This window comes from Stigmatopora nigra, chromosome 3, assembly GCF_051989575.1.
Source record: "Stigmatopora nigra isolate UIUO_SnigA chromosome 3, RoL_Snig_1.1, whole genome shotgun sequence".
NCBI classification, from domain to species: Eukaryota; Metazoa; Chordata; class Actinopteri; order Syngnathiformes; family Syngnathidae; genus Stigmatopora; species Stigmatopora nigra.
Window position 1 is genome coordinate 8,809,760 of NC_135510.1, and position 22,115 is coordinate 8,831,874.

Genomic DNA, 22,115 nt, shown 5'->3' on the forward strand with positions numbered 1-22,115 from the left:
GACTATTGGAATTATCCCTTTAAAAGATGAATTTTGGGAATCACAAAAGCATGCAAAAATATTAACGTTAACTATGTAACTAGGTAACTTAGTAATACTGTAGTCGCTCTGATCATGTATATTTAGTTCATGTGTACATAAACTTCCAACAATGTCAATTATAAATGATCCCCAACTAGGCTGTCTTCAAATGGTACTAAATCACTGTATGTTTCATTTATTTATTTTCAACTTCTAGCAATAAATTGGATTTAAGAAATGCAATAAAAATCATTCCATGATCTAATTTAAACTGGCATCATACTTAATATTAATTCAATTAAAAATTGTGGTGGAAAAAAAGGCTTCATAATTTTTGTTTTATATTTTTAATATAGACAGCAGCAAGTTTACAGAAAGATGGTTTCAACAAAGTCGGAACATGTTTTTATTAGCGAACATATGATAGTTGTTCATTGTTTATAACTGAAAAGGAATTGCATCAGTGTGCTGAGGAACCTCAAAACTATCAAAGATGTATTCAGGAAAAAAAACATCAGATGCAGAACATTCTTTTTAACAAATGAAATGTGATTAATTAAAATAGCTCTCTTTTGTTTTTAAATCATCGTGATAGTGTACCACGATTTTTCTACCTCAAAGAAATAAAACCACCGCTGCTTATGTTCAGAACATTGATATTACAGTTGTGAGGAAAAGGGCACAGAAAAACTGTCTTCAAAAAATCACTTCAAACAATTAATCAAACCATTAAAGCTCGACAAGTTTAAATATTGGGATGAAAAACTATTTCAGTTCCCCAGAAAGTGTTAAAAATGATTGATTTGTAGAAAAATATATACAAAAACATAACTGATCTACGTTTACAGTTTCGCTGCATAGCAGTTTCTGAAAATATTTCTATCCATGTCCAGACAAATGCATTGGATACTTGAGAACAAATGGGTTAAATTCATGACAGGCATTTCATAGATAATTCATCGCTCTCCTCCCTGCAGTAGAGCATTGTTAGCACATTTAAAGTGTTCTAGCTTGCATCTTCTCAAGCAACATTGGGAAGCAAGCGGAGTGTTAAACGAGCCAAACGTCATCTATTACAAGCTCATTTTCACTACAATATTTAAAGCTACAGTTTGAAGCGCATGTACACAATGAAGCAAACTATACTTGGTAGAGCATAAGGTTTGTAAAGAAACCAACCGCTTGTTCTATTGAAAGAAACAAATGAGAACTTCATGCAATATTAACCTCCACAATGTGCATTGACACATCTTAATATCAGTGAGATGCTTTCAACTTTTATGTACAATCATAACGCTTCTCTGACAATTATCCGTTTGTAATGGTCGTAATACTGAAAATGATTGTTCTTTTTCTTTTCCTCCAAAGAAGAAATCAGTGATGTTTGGCACCAAATATCCCCAATAAATTTGGTAAAAACATTTTAGAGCACGTGTGTCCAAATGATTTCACAAAGTACTATTCAGCATCAGTCCAAGGTTTCGAATCAGCGGATGGTCACAGTTCAGTTATTTTTAAACTTAAATACATACTTGAGAAAGAAACATAAATAAATACATAGGCCAAACTAATAGAGTATACTCATAATAATAGATTTACAGGAGAAAAACATAACAAATACAATCATAAACATCTAACAACTGAGATCTTCCGTTTTCACATATTTAAAGAGAGACTATACCAAGAGGCTTTTGGTTTCCTTCTTTAGTAATGTCCAACTGAAAACAGTTCTGCTCAAAGCAATAAAACAGAATGCCAGTAATCACATACAGTCAATGCTATACTGTTCTACTACTGCTACTACTGCAATGACTGCTATTACTACTAGGGCACATCATCCAATTTTTTGTTTTTAGCAGGTTAATCATTGCAGTTGCATTCGAAACACAGCCTTTTTATTATAAAGAAAAAAATAAAACACGAACAAACAAACAATAAAATAGCACATTGTTAGGTATTTTGTCAGAGACCAGCCCCCAAAATGCTAATAATACCTGACACCCCCCACCCCCTCAAAAAAAAAAACCCACAAGATTAAAATCCAAGGAAAAATTAGAAGAGCTGTATTGCTATTTAAATTTTTATATACAGCAAAATAAACATAGAAAAAAATGCAAGCATTCAGGCCATACAACTGACCTGTCATCAGGATTTGTACAAAGTCAGCCAACAAGAGCAAACTAATTACATAATGAATGAAGAATGGTAATGGAGTCTGTAGTTTAGCATTTAATAAATCTCTCCAAACTAAAACCATGTTTAAAATACCGATGGTAGTGTTAAAATGATCTTACAGAAGATATTTAAAAAAAGTCTGCAAGCCTCTGATTGAGGTTTTTTTGTGATATAAAAATATTTTTGTAAAATTCAAAGCAGGTTATGTAACATACATTTTTGGTTGTCAAGTAGTGGCTCAGGTAGCAATAATTATGTCCAGACTCTTAGCTCAGTGTTGGCAAACAAGGCTACGTTCAGACCACCTAATGCATTGAGGGAATCTCACTTGAGTAGGACAAAGGTATCAAGAACAGGCTTGGGTCAATTGAAACTGTCGTCAGAACATAGCCTTTGTTGGCTGGTACAGCGTTGGCATTTCCTTTTCTGAGGTTCGAGATCTAAAGCAAAACAGGCTGGAGTGTTGAGTTTCATGTAGAAGTTTGCACTTGTGCCATATTAATTGTAGTTTGTATAATCCAAAGGTAAATGAACCTTCATTTTATAAATCCTTCTGTGACAAAACCTAAAACGTAAATATGTTATAACTTTCCAATAGTAGAGAAACAAGTATATTTTTGCCAAAGTCCTCACGTGAACAATGATGTCTATAGTTTTGCTACACGATGCTTTTCATGCTAGTTTATTTCCGTTATCTTGTTTGACTTAATCTCAATCTACACTTCTACACATTTTTTTCGGTTCAAACTTTCTTTACCCATCAAGTTTGCATTTCTGAAAACAGAGAGATGAATTTTAAGGAAACTTCTACATGAGACGTACTGTTCTCGGTATTCTGGATACACAAGTATTTCACTCAGATTGAATTCATGTTGAGCAATTTTTGAATAGATATACTAAAAAATAAATCTTGCACGCGAGGGTACAATAAATCTGTCAGAACACAATGGTGGCTCAGTCACATGTGCAAACCTCTAAACGATTGTTTACACTTCATTTACATTTGATTAAAAACAAATCATTGACAAAATGAGGAATTTCTTTGAAAATCAGTATGAACGACTGATGCTGCTGCTGGGTTCATGCAGGCAACTGACAAGGAGGTCATCAATCTTTTCCATGTTCCGGGAGGCATTCAAACCGTTCTGAGTCGTCACTGACTGCAACAACGACTGACTGAGCAGCGACTGATTGCGAGCCTCGCTCTCTCTTTGGTTCTGACCAGACTGGCTGATGGCGATGATCTGATCCGAAAGAGTGTTTCCCGGACTGCTCACCAGCTGACCACATTCTGCGGGAGTGTAGATAACAAAATTTTTGTTTACTAGCTTGTTCACACAAACCTACGCAATTTTTTTCAAAAAAAAATTGTAATTCAAAAATTGTACAGTAATGCTTTGAGATAAGTGCCATAACATAAGAGAACTTTGAGATACGAGTAAAATTCCAAACAAATATTTGCCTTGAAATATGTATAAAGTGAATTTTCAAATTTCTTACCATTTTGAATTCCAAACATGAAGAGCTCAGGTGTTTGAGGCTGGCTGGGCTGATTGATGCTTCCAGCGACTGCAGACCGAAACAGATTTCCAGGCTGTTGAACAGGAGAAGAGGTGGTGGTCTGGAGGGTCACGACGCCGTTCGGTGCGGCAAACATGGCCGACTGTGTAAGCTCCTGTGACAATCCGCCCTGCATGGAGGCCATGTTCGGCGGAGGCATGAAGAGCCCCACGGACCGCTCTTGCCCATTGTTTGTGGCGTTTCCAAGTTGCATCGGCTGCTGATTCTGAAAAAGCACTTGTTGACGTGCATCGTTGGGGTTACCCAAGGCCATGGGCTCAGATCTGGCCTGTTGGTTTACCGTAACCATGTTGGCCTGGGAGAAAAGCAGAGGAGGGTTTTGCGGTTCTGGGGAAACAAGACTGCTGCTGGTCAAAGGAGGCATCTGCCCCTGATTGCCGAAGAGAATGTTGGATGTCTGGTCTGTGGTAGGCAGGGGGTTGTTACAGAATAGTAAATCAGGTGGTTGCTGTTGACCTGAAGATAGAGCGTTTGCAGTTGGATGCTGAGAGATGCTCTGAAAAAGAGATGGCGGTTGACTTGTTTGAGAAAGCGGCTGGGACTGTGGAGGCTGCTGTTGCTCCATCGGTGCACCTTGCTGAATCGGTGAGAGCTGAGTCTGAGCCTGAAAAACAGATGGCTGCTCGGGGGATGTTGTTTGAAGAGTGTTGAGGAAAGCCAGTTGCTGTTGTTGGTTGCCACTTGTTGTCAGTTGAGCCGAGAGAGAGGTCTGGCGAAGGAAGAGATTCGGGGTCGGAGGTTGCTGGTCTGGAGAATGTAAAACTGCCATAGAGTTTTGGAAGAGCACGGCTTGCACCTGTTCTGGAGTGTGCGGGGCTTTTTGGCTACGAAACAGGGGGTCGTGTGCTTCCACCAAAGGGCTGGGATTGTGGAACGCTGGTGGTGAGGGGTGTGAGGGTGTCGTCTGGAGAAAGTTGGTCTGAATAGAGAGAAGATCACTTGTTTGCTGAAACAGATTTGGTTGTTGTTGTTGTTGTTGCTGCTGCTGCTGTTGCTGCTGTTGCTGCTGCTGAGCTTGTTGGAAGAGTGATCCCTGGTTTGGTAGAGCACCTTGTGACTGTGGCTGTTGCTCCACATTCACACACTGCATTTGAATTTGCGATTGGAATATCTGCTGCTGTAGATTCTCCAGTGCATGCTGCTGTTGCTGCTGAATGTGCTGCTGCTGTTGTTGATGAATTTGCTGCTGTTGAATTTGTTGGTTTTGCATCTGTTGGTGCTGCATGTGGTGCTGCTGATTGGTCATGGAGTCAGTCTGAAGTGGCAAACTCCTGAACGCTTCAGACTTAAGTTGCCTTACTGCCTCCTCTAACTGTGCCACTTCGTCTGTGGGGTACATGGGCGACTGCTGCTGATGCTGTTGAGGTGCAGGATCACCACATGGCCTGACCACTGACCCATTGGTGCTTACTTGCCTCTCTTGCCCAAGACCCGCTATTGGCTGGATAGCAGATAAGGCTTCAGTGTTAGTAAAAACGGGGGCCTGGCTCTTTTCATGTTCTCCTGAGGCCTGTGGCATCGTGTTGGAAAATTCTCGGTTGGTATTCAGATGGCCTACAGACATGTCTGTGTTTTGCTGGGCTGAACAAAGTTCCAATGACTGCTGGTAGAATCAATGACAAATTGAAATATTCAACACAAGAGGCCACTTTGTTATGAATAATAGGTCGAGAGAAGTAATATTTCAAAACCATACATGTAAAATAAAAATCCAAATAAGTTATAGTTCATCACCTTGAACACTCCAGAATTTTGGAGGTTGTTGGTGACCTCCATGGGAGTGACTTCCTCTTTTTTCACTTGTGGCAACAACGGAGGCATCCGAACTGCAAAATGATATATGGAAAGGCTTAACCACTATTATGTTATTGTCTTTCAAAGCTGACTGTGAAAATTTGAACAATCTCTCAATAATAAGAATTAAATAATTCATTTACAAGCCTTGATAATTAAAAATGTATCTAAAGAATTGCAAGTTTCAGAAAAGATGTCATTCAAATGGATGCAATAAGAAAAACCCTTTACGTTGGTCGTCAAAGGGACACATCTTCACTGGAGAAGATGTCTCTTTCTTCACAAAAACTTCAGTGTTTGCTGTAGAAGAAGGCAGTGTGAGCTCAAAAGACCCCGGATAAGTTTCTTGCTCAAGCTGAACTCTTTCGCAGCAATTGATGGCAATGGACATCCTATCCGTTTGAACTAGCTGCAATGCTGTTAATGGCAGCGAATAAGTTTTGATGTTGTATTGAAAGAACACATGTACTTTATTCATGAATAGAAGAAAGCGTAAAACCAACCTGAATCTGGATTGTATGTAAATGGTTGCACATCATGGGATCTGCCAGCGACAGTAACCACATAAATACCCACACACACAGCGGAGGTGACGCTTTGGTTCTGGTAAGGTGGAACCTTCACCACCAAATGATTCTTGTGCCATAACGTGGAGTAGAGAAAAATAACATGAATGAATAAAAAAAAAATACATACAAAACATGAAATAAAATAGAATTTAAAAATAAATACTTCTATACAAACTATGTTGATCTCAGTCGGATTACCTTGTTAAATAAAGGCATTTAGCAATACAATGCTGAATATCCCTACATTTTGTTCCTTGAGTCTGCTTTGTTTACAATAGCAAAGGTCAAGACTGTTAGTGTTGAAACATGGTACTCTAAAATTGTGTATTTAGGTCACAATACAAAGAGTTCACTCAACCCTTTGAAACAGCAGCCATGTAAGATGATTAGATCTAAATCGCCATAAAAACTTCTAGTGGCTTCGACTTAACTTTTTAATGGTTGGCACTAATTACTTGGTCATAATATAACAAGAACAGATCAATCTAACCTGGTGAAATAACTCCATGTCAATTTCAGCCTCCGCCTTCCAAGATGTCTCATCTAGAAGAGAAAACGCTATTTTAATTAAAAAAAAAAACATTGCTTTCTTAAATTGTTCGTTTACAAACACTTTTTTTTTCTTACCAGAAACATTCTCTTGAAATATGACTTTGGAATCTTTGAGAAAATTCTTTCCAATGATGAAGAGTTCATCTCCACCTCTCACCGAGCAGCTGTGCAATGATTTCTTCAGGATCTCAGGCAACCCTGCTGGCTGAGCTGTTGACAGAGCAGGTAGGTGATTCTTTCTCACGGTATATGACTAAACATACCAGATGCTAAAAAAAAAAAGACCTTCCTGGGACAAAAAGACTATGCATCCATTGAACTCATACGGAAAACTACAACTGCATCGCGTGCTGGCTCAGTGGAAACTGTGCCACACTTCTATTGTTTCATTCTTCCTTTTTTCTTTCCTCCCAAGTCAATTCAACAGAATTAACTTTCTCGAGACCTTAACCGTCCTTCCTGTTTATAAAGCCGACCACACCCTCTTACCGTTTGTAATCACACACTACATGAGGAATATTTACAGAATTTATTTCAGATGGATAAAGAGCCTTCGAAACTAAGACTGGGTAGAACATTACACAAGGGATTTCTAGAAGGAAAGAGCTACATTGTTTTTATATTCGTATTCAGGTTTGACAAAAAAATTGCTTAAAAAAAAGATTCACTTACTGCATAGGATGGAAGATGAAAGCGTTTGAAGCGTGAGCACAGAACCGTCTGGGCGAGGGATGCCGACCCGAAACACAAGTCTCGCCCGAGTGCTCTTCTTTTTTGAGCCCACCAGTCCGATTCGAGCCTCCACATCGGCATTTCGAAGCTTCAAGATTCCAACGCAGTCCACACTGCGCAAGGAAGGAGTCAATATGAGTTTGATTTTTTAATTCATTAGCAAGTCACCTCCTTCACTGCTTCCATTTAATACATTTGGATGTTCATCTTGTAATTTAGGGCGGTGAGTGGTTAGCGCGTCAACCTCACAGTGGGGAACCTGTGTGGAGTTTGCATGTTCTCCCCGGGCCTGCATGGGTTTTCTCCGGGTACTCCGGTTTCCTCCCACATTCCAAAGACATGCATGGTAGGCTGATTGGATACTCTAAATTGCCACTAGATATGAGTGTGAGCATGAATGATTGTTTGTCTCCTTGTGCCCTGCGATTGGCTGGCCACCCATTCAAGGTGTCCTCCGCCTCTGGCCCGAAATCAGCTGGGATAGGTGGCTCCAGCACCCCCCACCAACTTTGTGAGGATAAATCAGTTCAGAAAATGAGATGACAGATGAGATCTTGGAATTTACTCCAATGAGCAGGATTAAAAACATTACTACAAGAATGGGCGAGAGCATCTGAAGTCAACACAAAAACAGGCCTGTCAGTAAAGCCACCGTTGAGTGTCATATGTTGTGCACACAAAAATGGTAAGCGTGATGACTCAAGGAACAAAATACATACGCTAAGGTCATGTTGGTGCTTGGCTCCAAGGGGATTTCAATGACAGTCGTGCCCTCAACGTCCACCTCTTGGCAGGCCGTGGTGTTACGGCCGGTCACTCGGCAAGCTTGATAAAATCCGTGTGGCCTCACGCGCTCAGCATCATTACCCACAAACACTTGCAGGATAACTGGCTCATTCACACCCTCTAGCTGTAAAACATTTACAAAAACGAGCAAATAAAAGAGATGAAATAAATTCATACTGTATCTGATATCTAATGTACCTGTGGAATACAAGCTGCATGGTGTCACCCATTGCTTTATAAACCAGGTGGGCTGCTAGGCTTTTATTTAAATTTCCCTTTTAGAGTATTAACATATGTATATATCTTTTGAAAAACACAGTGGGCTACTTTAAAACCACCCATTGCAAACCTGAGTTGAGAGATAAAAAATACTTTTTATGTGCAGAAAGTGGAGAAAAACAAAAATAAATGCCCGTATTTCTCCGAAGTGACAACTCATACTATTTTTACCAATCAAACCCGAGTAATCTCATATTGCCCACACTTCCTTATGAGGTAATTAATAAATGTGATCACATTCAGCTTTGCTCGAGTCTGTGTATGTTTAGCTGATGCTGCAATTCACAGCTTTTCTTACCTAAATACCTTTAAAAAATACTAGTTGAAGTCTAGCCCCTTGGTGGTTGGTATTGTTTCATTGGAAGATGCTTTTTTTTTGTTTTCATCTACATCTGCTCAATACTTACCTTGACTGTAGGAAAGCCCTGCTGATTGCGGTCTTTGACAGACCCTCTGCTGCCCTCTGTCAAGTAGCGGGCCCGGTGTTGAGGTTCTGGTTGAACAAGGATCTTCAGTTCTTTCTGTTCACTCTTAGATGGGTAATGCATCGATAGAATTCCTTTTTGACGAGGCGTCTGAGCATTTTCTTTAGCACTGAAAACAGAACAAAGAGAATGGTTGACACAGCCAAGGGGAGTTTTTTTTGTTTTGTTTTGTTTTATTAACACATTTCATCACCCCAGGCCTATTGTTTTACTCATTGCCAACGAGAAATCATTAAACTCATTTACTCCCAAAAATCAGCTGACCCCTCTGGATGATGGCCAAAGATGACAACATTCCCTTTGTATCCTCCCCAGAATTTCCTACGGGATCATTAAAATAACTACTTACCAACCTAAAACAATCAGTAGTAAAAGTGCTATGCCGTTGCCGTGGTTTGGCCAGGAATGTTGGCGCCCTTAATCACGCATGTGCATTGTATGTTTATTTCATCGACACTTAATATTCTTGGCTTTTAATAAAACTACAGTATTTCACAGTTGACAACAGAAGCAAGTATCTTCTATTTGAGGTTCACACAGAGAGTGCAGAACTAACGATTGGACCCTCCAAATTTCCCCTAGGTATGAGTGTGAGCGTGAACGTTTGTTTGTCTCCTGCTGCCCTGCGATTGGCTGGTCACCAATTGAGGGTCTCTCTCTGGCCCGAAGTCAGCTGAGTCGTGACGACATTAGCAATTAACGATGACGTTTTCGTCGGCTACCAGTGAGGATCTGGATTAGAGCCGAAATGGTAGAATGTGGGGAAAAGGTATATGTTGACAGGCATGTAGCTCTTGTATTTACAGGTATACGTACAAACCTTCCTTTTTGTCCAGGCTTGTTATCCGTGCCAAGCTGGGAAAGGACAAAGTGTGGGCCTTTGGCACTGTCTGCATCAAAAACATCCATGTTGGCTTCTTTGGCAGGTAAAGTCTTGCGCCCTGGCCTTTGTCGCGGGGTACGTTTGCGTGACTTTCTCGGTACCTCTGTGTTGTCGTTGTAAGAGCTTGTGCTCATGACACTGAAGTTGGAGAGGGAACCTTCCATCCAAATGCTGTTGCTGTGCTCCGAGTCTAACGTTGTTTCTGCCTGACAGGACATGTGACTATCACTGAGTAAGTCTTGTGGAGGCGGAGAGATGTTCAGTTCGGTGCGGCGTTTCGGGGGCATCATGTGCTGATGGGGCTGGTCCTCCAGCGATATCACACCTATCCTCCCTCCAACCTCAGTGGTGGCCGGGCAATGACCCCCGCCATTGCTCTTCCCATTACCAACTTCGGCACCAAAGCTTTCTGGTACAGCTCTGCAAATCCTGTTGTCTTCTGGCTCCACAATGCCACAGTGAGCATGGTCACTAGCTGGACAACTGCAATGCTTGCTGGTGCTGGAAGAGGTGGAACAAGCACTGCAGGGGCCATCCATGGTCAAAGATGAGGACAAGCCATCTACAGTGCAAATAATAAGAAAGTTAATACCATCTCAAATGGTGAAACTGGTATCTATTTGTCCCATTACAGAACCTAGATTTTCTGTTTCTCCATTATGACTTTAAATCGGCCTCAGTTATCTACAACCCTTTGTCCAACGCAATCTATTATGTGGTAGCTTCTGTGCATTGATTCGCTCCATGTGAAGAGCTACTTTAGCTTTCTATTGAAACTGAGATATTACAGACAGAATAGGAATCATTATAAACCACATTCTAAAATGACATGAACCAAGGGATAGCTCCATAAAACAACTGTCTTTGCTTATAAGTATAGATACACCAATTCCATTAGAAGTATCCGTTCCAAAACTACATGTCTTTAAAATGTACATATGTATCCTTTAAGCTACACCCTTCTTCATCTACAGTATGCATGTAATCCTTCTACATATCAATCAGTCTAAGATGCCACTCAACAGGAAATCCTTTTGTTAAATGGAATGCACAGCAAGACTGTAGGTTGCTTAAAATGTCAAACGTGTCAAAATCTAAAAATCATTTTGTCTCTCTCAATGCATACTCAAGTAGTAGACTTGAAAACAGCCATGATTACAAAAAAAGTGTTATCGGTGTATCCCTACTTATAAGTTCAAGGTATTAAAATTATTTAAGGGGATGAAATTGTTTATGGGACATGAAGTTATAATAGTCTTTACCTGAATTTATAATTCTTAAAATGATTGTAACAAAGATTATTCCAAAACGGTTGCCTAGATTAAATTACTTCAGTCAGCATGATAGTAAAGCCATTACTCCCTGATCTCTTCCAACTGCACCTGCCTCGTCGGTGACTAAATCATTCATATAAATGATGGGCATGAGATTGAAACAATTGTGCCAAATGAGCATCAGCAGTGTTGATTATATTTAAGGATGTGGACTGTAATAAAACAAAACAATGAAACCTAGAAAACTACAGCATTAATATTAGCATCATTAAAAAGAAAATGTAGCCTGAACCCACTTTGTTAAAATGAGTGATCTAATAATAGAAAGAACAAATAAATATGTATAATAATTAAAAATAGGATTAGCAAATCTCCTTGTCTCTATAACAATATGATGGAGGTTCAAAATGTGGCATGGCAGTTATCAGATCTTGAATTTAGGATTTAAAAAATGTTGCTTTTGCCTTATTGGGACTCAACGTAGCCACAGAGACAAAATAAACAAGCTTCTGACCTATGAAGCAGAGAACTGCAGACCATTTTATATGCAGACCCTCCCTGCTTCAGAGGGAACTTCCTGGAATAAAAATGAGACAGCGAATCAGAAATATGGGCTTAAGCGTGAGCAGAAAAAAAATGTCAGATTTCTGTATAAACAAACTCAAGATGTTTTGCTTGTGGAGAAAAAAAAGGTGCTCCAGCATGCCCACACACTGTAATTTAGAAATGATGAGATGTATGAAGAATGGGGAAGAGTGGGGTTGTAAATTAATCTAACATGCGGCACAACAAGTTTCCAGCTGCTAAAACACTTTCGATTTTGCATAAATAAAAAAAAACAACTGATTTTGTGTCACGCTTTGGTGTCAATGTTTAAAAAAAGTATTTTTAAGAAAAAAATTGTGACTAATTAATGTCAATTCTAACCTAAATTCTAAATTCATTCAGGCAAAAAAAAATTAACCTGTGGTAAAATGACTTCTGACTACATGTGACATGTTTTTGTGGAACCCATTAATGCATGAATGCCAGAATAGAGACAAGAATGTGGGGAGTGGAACGCCACACAACCACCATTGTTTTCTGTGACCATAGATGTTTTCCATTAGTAAAAGATAATGGCATTTTGTGGTGCTGTGCAATGTCTATCAGTGATCCCCTACCTATATGTTTATATATAATTCTATATAGATGCCACAAAACTTAAAATAGAGAGGACCATAAAGCACAAACACCATTCATCCAAAACACATACAATCATGAATGCATGTTACATGAAGTGGTCTCATGAATTAAATCATTTAACCTAGGTGTGTCCAAACTGGTCCTCAAGTGGGCAGAGGTTTTTGTTCCACCCAATTGAATAAACGCAATTGAAGCAATGAGGTTTTTTTCTAGAACAAGCAGCAAAGTGATTACACTTGTAAGACACCTGATTATTGAAAAACTCTGACAACTGATTAGGGACCACGGGTTCTCTATGTGGTTTCGATCAGGTGAACAAGAAGGCCATGTCATTAGTTTTTCTTCTTTTAGGCCCTTTCTTGCCAGCCACACCGTGGGGTACTTAAGTGGATGTGCGTGATGGAGCATTGTCCTGCAAGAAAATCATGTATTCTTGAAGGGCCCTGACTGCTTCCTCCTTGAAGAAGGTGTCTTCCAGAAATTGGCAGTGGGACTTTGATTTGAGCTTGACTCCATTCTCAACCCAAAAATGCCCCACAAACTCATCTTTGATGTTACCAGCCCATACCATTACCAAACATCCCCCTTTCTGGCGTCCGAGTTGGACTGGAGTGTTTTTTTCCTAATTATATTGTATTTTACTCACTGCTTGCCACTGATGACAATAAATATCTATGTCAATTAAACTGGGAGGACTGGCTGAGAATGCTCAACTTTTGCTGCCCACCTCAGGCATGCAAATGGATTGGACACCTAGGTTTGACAATAGCAGCCAATGAGTTCAATGAGTACCTTATAAAGAGTTAAAATACAGTATATAAAATATACCCTGTATATGCCAGCTGTATTTGTATAACAAAAACAAAAATAGGCTAAAAATAACAGATGTGCAAAGATGCCAATATTTAATATTTCACTGTATCCCATTACATAACTTTCTCTTTTCCAGTACAGTATTTGCAATGTTGAGGCTGCATGGATGACTCCAAACACAGTTATATATTATATATAACAAATATAAAAAAAAATGTCACCATACATGAGATGCCAAAACACCACTAAAAGAGAATTTCTTTTTTTGTGGAATTTGGCACAATTTGTCTTGTTCAAAATGAAGAATATAATGATCCTACCTGAAGCTAAAACAGTTGATGGGGGGCCAGCCTCTCCACCACTGGTTTGACTCATGGTTGATAGGTTTTGTTGGATGGTGGAAGGCAACTGCAGTTCCCTGGACAGAAGGTCATACACCAATTCTGGGGGAGATAAAAGGAGTAAAACAGAATTTAACCTATAGTGTGTGCATATAAAAAATTAACAAATACATATTTTGGTTCTGTGTATATAAAGAGAAAGTTTTTGGAGGGATGAATTGATGAAAGCAATGATTTTTTTAATCAGTTGTCTAAAATGAAAATTACATTCCATTTAAAAGAATATGGTATTAGAATATAGTGCTAGACAATCATCGCAGGTGACTGACAAATAAATAGACATTTTACTCACAGGACAATTGTAGTAGTGATATCAAACTCGTATCAAAATGTCAAAGCAACTGATGCGTGTGAACAAAAACAGATCTTATTACTACAAGAGGCGATACTGCTGTCCAACACGTCCACTCCATGCCTTGGGTCAACACACCTACTAGAAGCCTGATGCCTTACCTACTAAATATTATGGTGTGAACCAAAGCACCCCCCAAAAATACCTCGACCCTGGCAACATCTAGCTTTAATTACTTGCAGTTGACGCCTGGGGTTCTGTGCGATTATCAGACACTGAACCATCCCATTGTTACTTCTCTGAGTGTACAAAACCCAAACCCAGGAAATACTGAAAGCAGCCTATGCGTCATCACTGCCAAAGTCCTTTGGTCTCACACAGCTCTACTCAGAGGAGTAGGGAATGCGGCTTCCCAGAAGGGGGTCTTAATTTTGAACTTCATAAACAAAATAGTTGACTCACGGATTGACTGTGGCTGTGCTGTTTTCATACCTGCCACTTCCCATACAAAAACTTGCTGCCTGTCCCCAGCTCCAGTCTTGTGGGGCTCACTCGCAGACTGCACATGCAGTAACATGTGCACCGACTGGGCAGCCCTTCCTGTAAACACATTGCCAACCGCACAGGCAGAAAATATGTACAGTTCCCTCCACTCACTGGTCTCCCATCACTGGCTGGACTGTTCAAAGTGTTTCCACAGGCCTTGGATGTTTCTAAAAAGTGAAAACTGCTGAATATTTGTTTCCTCATAAGCAGACAGAGTGCAATTCTTCATTGGCATGGGACAAAACACTCACCCTTTCACTCCAACTGTACAAACAACAACCAACTGCATCACTTCATGTTTGACTTTTAGCTTAGTAGTAATGTTATGCACACATTTCACCACAGAGGGCCACTACTGTTACTGGCCACCATCGTAAAGGATTCGACTCACTTGACTTGATTTTAACTTACTCTCAAATATGGGTAAAATCAAGGTATTACGTCCTCTTCAGATCATGACATTAGTTTGCATTACAATTTGGTACACCCGGAAAAAATAGAACAATTCATTACTTAATCTTCCATAATTGAGTCAGATAGTGTTACGGTAAGAGTTGCAGGTTAAAGAAAAAACACACACACTCACCATGTGACCGTCAAGACATGCATTCCCATTCATTCCCTTCACATTCCTGTTGCCTGCTCCTACTAGCCCCAACACCTAGGGCGTGGTGTTATTTGGGGGGCCGATGAAAACACCTCCTCCACTCCACCTACCTTTTACTCTCACCCGTGACTTGTGTGTTGACAATGATTATAAAACCATCTCCGTACTTAAACTTGCCTAACAGGTTATTACAAATCGAGCAGAATTCCTTCAACCAAAAAAAGTCCAATTAGATTTAACATGCATTGTTTTTAATGTAGCTGGAAATGTATCCTGGGAATTTTGCCTAATTTGTAGAGTGATTAGATTCACAAAGTTAAGATCGCTGTGTCAATATGTTGGAGCTGGGCAAAGCTTGTACAACAACCCTGTAATGTTTACAGCCAAGCCTACAGGAAGGCTGCCAGTGGATCCATAGCAACAGAGATCACTGGACAAGTGGAATCTCTCTGGTGAAGAACCAAAATTCAATCATCCAATTAAATTTTTTTAAAAGAAAAGCAAATGTTTCCAAATATCCCTTCACTTTATGTTTTAGGGATGCAACCTGACTAAAAACACAATCACAACAATGATACGCAGATGTTCAAGATGACTTATCTAGTCTCATAATCTGCCAGGTAACATCTCTAATGGTCCAAGTTTTTAAAAATCCAAGTTTCGCATGAATCCAAAAAAACAGGCACCAACGTCACATGTGGCTACCTTAACAAAAAAAGCACTGCATATGGTTAAGTTTATGTTCACATTATTTTGCTGCTTATACTTTTCCAGAAAATAGAGATAATCCAACACAAGAATGCAAAACTATTAAATGGTGGCTCTCATACTACATACTACTATCACAAAACCTGAAGTACGCAAATACTACAAGTTACAAATTACAACGATCAAAAGCCAACTCTGGCGTCAACCCAGTCATTTGTCTGAGTCACCGGAAAGTGATGCTTAAGCAACAGGAAAAACCTTTCGCAACCAATGCACACATTCACCAACAGGATGACATCATTGGACGACACTGTGACCTGCTTAATTCAGTCAACATTGAGGAGGCATGGTTGTGAAACTAGCACTTAAAATTCGGTCATTTTCTATCGTGGGGGTGCTGGAGCCTATCCCAGCCAACTGTGGGCCTAAAAAAGGAGACACACGGAATTAGTCGCCAGCCAATCACGGGGCACAATGAGATAAACAACCAATCCAACTCAAATCTAAAGACAATTAAGAGTGATCATTTTGACATATGGGAGGAAACCGGAGTACCCCAACAAAACCCACAAAAGCAAACTCTACACAGGAAGGTAGGAATTGGCCGAGATTGAACTCTTGATCTCTGGTTGCGAGTTAAAAGTGAAAATGAAGACAAGACAACTGCTCAAATTATTGAGTATTTTTTAGCCAGCAGTAGCCAACATGTTCAATCCTGAGGCACCGACCGACTAAGTCACAAGAGAAGACTGAGAATTGTATTCTATAGAAACACAAAATAGAACGTGAAATGCTGTCTCAAAACAATAACAGCCTTAAAGCAAAAGCAGAGGGATCAAATGTAGTGCTCAAACAGGCAGCAAGCCTCAAAGACTTTGAAGGGATTCCCTTATGCTCAAAGAATAACAGATTTTTACTTCACAGGACAAATTAGCATAGAAACCATGTTGCATTATTTGATTGCTTTCTCACTGTTATTATAGTGGAATGATTGTATTTTGCTTTCACAACATCTATTCTGTGACGCAGAAGTGTTAGTCATAAATTTCAATTTTGTTTTTCATGCTAAACCAAAAAGTTGGTTCCATTTTTCCCCAACATAGCCTATGGATTACAAATAATAATATACCCAATTTGATTATTAGAATGTTTCAAAGGCATGGAAATATATCTGCTGGTCAGTAGCAAATATTCTGGGTTAATGATTCAAATATCGCTACTGAAACATGAATCACGAGTCCAAGCACTTAATTGACTTGCATTCTGTGAGTCCTCAGGCTGGTAGCTGTGAAGTACACAAGGAGAGTAAGAGGACTTAAAGAATTGAAAAGACTGCACACTTGTCAGAATTTTAAGCCGTATTAGTTCACCAACTGATTAAATGGAAACACTGCAGACTTTTATACACAGTATACTGCAACACTGTAAATAAATAAATCAAATTGACCACCATTAATTAACATACCACAACCATCACATCATCAAGAGGAGAACTAGTATGTTGTATTTTGAAATAACCTGTCCAATAACCTTTCTGACACTTTTTATGTTTTGCAAGTAGAAAGTGGGTCAGTACCCTCACTCCACTTTTCAAAACACAAACAGGATTTTCTTTATGATGGTTATCACCTTACAAGTCAACAATGTTACTCAACAACACTCTACTTTTAACTGTGACTATTCTCAATGCTTTGCCCACAAGGCTATTAGATTATTTTCATTGGATGGAAAATTACCCCAAAAAAGCGGAATCAAAGAGTACTGAAATATGGCAACCTTTGATGTCGCTGTCATGTATCCCAAACATTTGAAAATCAAGAGTTACCGTCCCATACAATGAAACAAGGGCCTTAAATCCTATGGGCATCGTAAATTGACATAAATTGGCTGAAGTGATGTTCAATTAAAAGAAAAAGCCCAAAGGTGGAAATATAATATGCATGATATTGAGATTTTCTGCAACCAAGACTTCTGTTACACAAATGGACAAAGCAGTCTTTTTGTATAGAAAGCATGCTATTCTAATCTCTTTTTAATTAGTTGTTTTTTAAAGCCATTTCAAAGCAACCGATTTTCCACCAAAGTAACGATAACAGAATCATTTGTAAGAACAAGGTCGAAGTGAAAATAAACAATTATATCTTCACTGAGTTAACCAGGCACCAGATTAAGATCTATTTTTCCTGACTTTTAATGACTACGATTCTGTGTTACGATTAAGAAAAATGGCCTTAAGTAAATTCAATTTCTAAAACTCCCCAAAAATACAATTCCACGATGTTGTACTATATATATCTTAGTTTGACTGCCACCGAGAAATACGACAACATAAAGCGGTCATAAAAAAAGTTAAGATTTTGATAAATATCCAATTTTTACGTACTAAATTGTATGTTAGCATGCGATCATTTTCCATAGATAGTAAGTTTTGATGTGTCTAACTGTGCTAAACCTTTGTGAGGATAAACAGTACAGTAAAAATGAATGAATAAATGAACTAGAAAGGGATGCCACCGTTGGTTTTACATATGTCGGAAGTCACTATCTGGTTTTAGCGTAAATATTATCACATACAAATGTGAGATTAAGCATTTGAGAAATGTAGTCGGATGATGGCCAAGATCGCCCTCCCTTAATATTTAATGACGTCAGATGTGTCTCGCTGTGGAGAGAAACGTGAGGATGAGATGTTAGATCTCACAGGTGACCTGAGTTTTTCGCAACCGATTAACAAATCCAATGTCATGTGGTGATAGGGAGCTTGATCTCAGTCAGACAAATTCAAAATCTTCATGCTAGCCCCATCCAGTCTGTTTACAAATGGAAAACAACTCAGAAGACCACAAACCTCGAAATGGATTCAACACATTAAACGGCGAGACGCGCCTTGTTTTAAAGAAACTCTTTCCATGAAAACTAATTATGATCAAAGTAAAATAATGAGATCAACTACTCAAACAAGCAGTGGCTTTTTATCTGTCAAACATCCTGCGGCAGAATCCTTGACCACCAGCTCAAATTGATGTATGGGGCATCATATAAAAGACTTTTATAAAATTGGACGCACTTGGATAGGAATCTCGACACTTGAATTGGTTTCTAAATGATCCCACATTTCAAATTTTGTGGAAAAAAACATCCCTTTGTTTTAGAATTTTGTCTTACACTTGTGACAGATAATGTTGAAGATCCTCATTTTTTTTATGTGCATTGTTCGTTTAACACTTTATGAAGCAAGCAAAATATAACGTAACCCTATAAAGAATCATTGTCCACTTTATGTAGACCACACATTATGGATCATGGACCACAATAATATTTGGTCTACATAAGTGCGTTCTATTCAATTCCCTGTTTTTCTGAGCTTTCAAGTTTCTTTTGTATTGACCACATTGTCACACAGCAGGTTAAACCACTCGCACTTTTGAATTGTGCGAAAAAAAGTCACAAGTGTGCAGTAAATACCAGAGCAGGTGATATTTTGACCTGAACCAGATTTGTCTTTTTACTAGGGTTTGTTTAAAGTCAATGATTAAGTCAATAAATATCAAAAGATAGCGAGTGTGAAAAAGTAAAGCATTTGAATGACAGACAGACAGACAGATCTTAGTGTTATTTGTAGGGATATTAAAACGGATGTTGTCATCTATTCCAATAATTAAGATATCAGCCTGTATTAAAATGTTTTTGGGAACCATTTAGTAATGAGCAGCATACAAGTTTCTAAAAGTAACAAAATTCAGCTGTCACGTGTTTAGAAATCCGAGATTTTTGGAAGCCACGAGGCCCGACTTGATGTTTCAACCTAGTTTGTGTAGTCTTTTTCGCCATCATCAGATATCATAACTTTTCTAGGAAATCAAGTATTTTCAAGCGCACGTCTGTCAGTTTGCTTAACACAGCAGAGTCAATATTAATACAGCAATTTAAGCCTGGCTTTGCACACGCACCGCACAGCCGGTTCTTTAATGATTGACCAGCCTTTGGTTGGGTGTCAATAAGAAAAAAAACTATTTAAGAGATAGTTGCCTTTGTAATTGAGAATGTCCTTCATTCGCATTTAATGGGCAGACACAGAGTCTATTAAGCTCAAGGGATGATGCACGAGTGCCTTTGCTAGAAGACTTGTCAATTAACTTTCAGGTTCATGTACTAATGTGCTCTTTGTCCTGACTAAAAGGCTAACTTAATGTTTTTATTGTGAAAAAGATAGTTATGAAAATGTATTTAATTTAAAAACAAAAAGGTAGAGAGGCAGATTTATTGTTGTCCACTTGGGGTCGACATCCTCACCTTCTACACAATATCCCAAGAATTTAGAAAAATACAAAATAGATCTATTGGAATATATTGAAAATGTAGCTCTCATCTGATTTTCTGAACCACTTTACCTTCATTGGGATCTCGGGGGGTGCCAGAGCCTATCCCAGCTGACTCCGGACCAGAGGTGGGGACATTGAATCGGTGGGCAGCCGATCACAGGGCACAAGAAGATGGACGGACAATCATGCACACTCACACCCATACCTAGGGGCAATTTAGAGTGTCCAATCAGCCAACTAGGACTGTTTTTGGAATTTGGGAGGAAACTGGAGTACCCAGAGGAAACCTACTCAGGCCTGGGAAGAACATGCAAAGTCCTCATAGGTGGACCAACCTGGATTTGGACCCAGGACCCCAGAGCAGGCCACCAGGCCTCCCTGGAAATATATTATGGTAATAAATACACAGTACTTTTCCATTAGTATTAGAAACTAGAATCTCATGAAAAAGTTGATATCTCATGGACATATATCATACTGACCTCAATTATCATTTTTAATAGATAGCTTTTTTTAGTTTATATTTTGGTGATCAGATAGTGCTGTGGTGGAACATTATACAATTTGACAGTTAAATTCTGCAGCATTTAAATGCAATATCGGCTCTTTAGCATTCAATGAAAATTTCTACAGGAATAGCGTTTTCAAATGTGTCATTTATGTGGTTTATGTGGTTAAAAATGATTAGATTTTAATCATCGTCAATAGAAGCCAATGAATTGGTGTCCTTAAAGGTGGCACAAATAAATGTTCCTCTAACTTTAGCAAAACTACACTGATTGAAGACTATGAGCTACTGTTATAATCCAAGGCACCACTGTGTATATTTGTTTGCTTTTTTTTTTTGTAGTTATTGTTTTTGATAGTATTGCTTGAGTGGCAGAAACACACACACAATACACACAAGAAAACCGCACAGTTATCACCAGCATCCTTTTTTGGATGGGGTTGTACTTCTATTGTTGTTTTGGTAGTTTACAGAAATGTCCTTAAACAAGCTGAAGAAATAACAATAGGTTACACTTGATTTACTAGTGTACCAATAATTTTATTTATGAGGTGTTAAACAGTCTGACTAGTGATAGAAAAATACTTTCAAACATGAGCTTTAAATTATACTACTGATAGTAGGACACATTTTTGTGGTGATAGTAGAGATAGATAGTTAAGAGTTTGTTTAGGCCCCCTATGCCGAGCACACGTTCATGTTTATGTGTCAACTCGTGTACACACCGAGTAGTTTTCAGTCAAAGAAGCCAAAACTTGTCTGACCGGTGGTGCTTCTTCCTTTTCTGGAGGTGGGCTCGCCGCCACCTCAGGTGTCAGACGAGACAGATAGATAGATATAGACAGATAGTTCATGCCAAGGGTCGACATTTCAAGACACGATTGAGTGATCGTTACCTTTGGAGTGGAAGGAACCGGGCAAATTGAGGTCGAGCTCCCCGCTGAAAAGTGCGACGAAGTCAGAGGGCATCGCAATCCCTCAAGAGAACGAGCGGATGTCGGGCACTGCGTTGGCAAAAGCGGGACAACGTCTTCACCACTTCTCCCTGCACTTAATGTAAGTGGGAGGTGGAAGAAAAAGCAAAAGAGAAATCCAAACTTTTGCCCACGTCTCCGCATTGACGTGGTTTCCAATGGTCGAATGTACGTACGACTGTTTGCTTGCTTTCAATGTGGCTGACTTGCACGCACACCCTCGCCCACAGTCCAGTCTCCGCCCATCTCCGCCAGTCTCCGCCCACTCACTCCGCCCTCTCCAGCCACTTTCAAGGCGCCGACGACCCGTGCCAGTGACACCGGGGGGCCACGCCCACACAGGTGACGCAACACGTCACCCCACCAACGGGCTTTGGACACTACATCGTACACGCTTGTGCAATCGCTATCCCATCCGGTGTTGCTGTCAAACTTTATAGCGTTGAGGCAAAAAAGCCACAGAAACAAAAATCATCAAGTTACTTGCACCAAATTTAGACTTTTAGAAGGTATTTTTGAGAATCAAATGTACAGAAACAATAATCATGACCGAACTGAAGCGATATGTATATGTTACTTGCACCAAATTTAGTCTACAATAGAAGGCCTGGTAGTAAAGTGGCTTGCA

At 39.3% G+C, this 22,115-nt stretch overlaps 1 protein-coding gene across 4 annotated transcripts; it reads right to left on the minus strand.

The window, feature by feature from the left end:
• Positions 1-414: 414 nt before the first annotated feature.
• nfat5b (nuclear factor of activated T cells 5b) lies at positions 415-21,736 on the minus strand. 4 transcript variants are annotated; one of them, XM_077713585.1, is made up of 14 exons: positions 21,410-21,736; positions 21,239-21,319; positions 13,450-13,572; positions 9,795-10,419; positions 8,897-9,083; positions 8,144-8,334; positions 7,365-7,537; positions 6,768-6,902; positions 6,631-6,683; positions 6,075-6,207; positions 5,803-5,988; positions 5,512-5,603; positions 3,697-5,380; positions 415-3,487 (listed from the first exon to the last, which is right to left on the minus strand). In XM_077713585.1, exons 3-14 carry the CDS (start codon positions 13,502-13,504, stop codon positions 3,246-3,248), a joined length of 3,756 nt encoding a protein of 1,251 aa, XP_077569711.1. In that variant the 5' UTR covers positions 13,505-13,572; positions 21,239-21,319; positions 21,410-21,736; the 3' UTR covers positions 415-3,245. The 4 variants fall into 4 exon arrangements, with proteins under 4 accessions (XP_077569711.1, XP_077569710.1, XP_077569709.1 ...); XM_077713584.1 differs by lacking the exon at positions 21,239-21,319 and having other exon boundaries at positions 3,697-5,377; XM_077713583.1 differs by lacking the exon at positions 21,239-21,319.
• Positions 21,737-22,115: the final 379 nt, after the last annotated feature.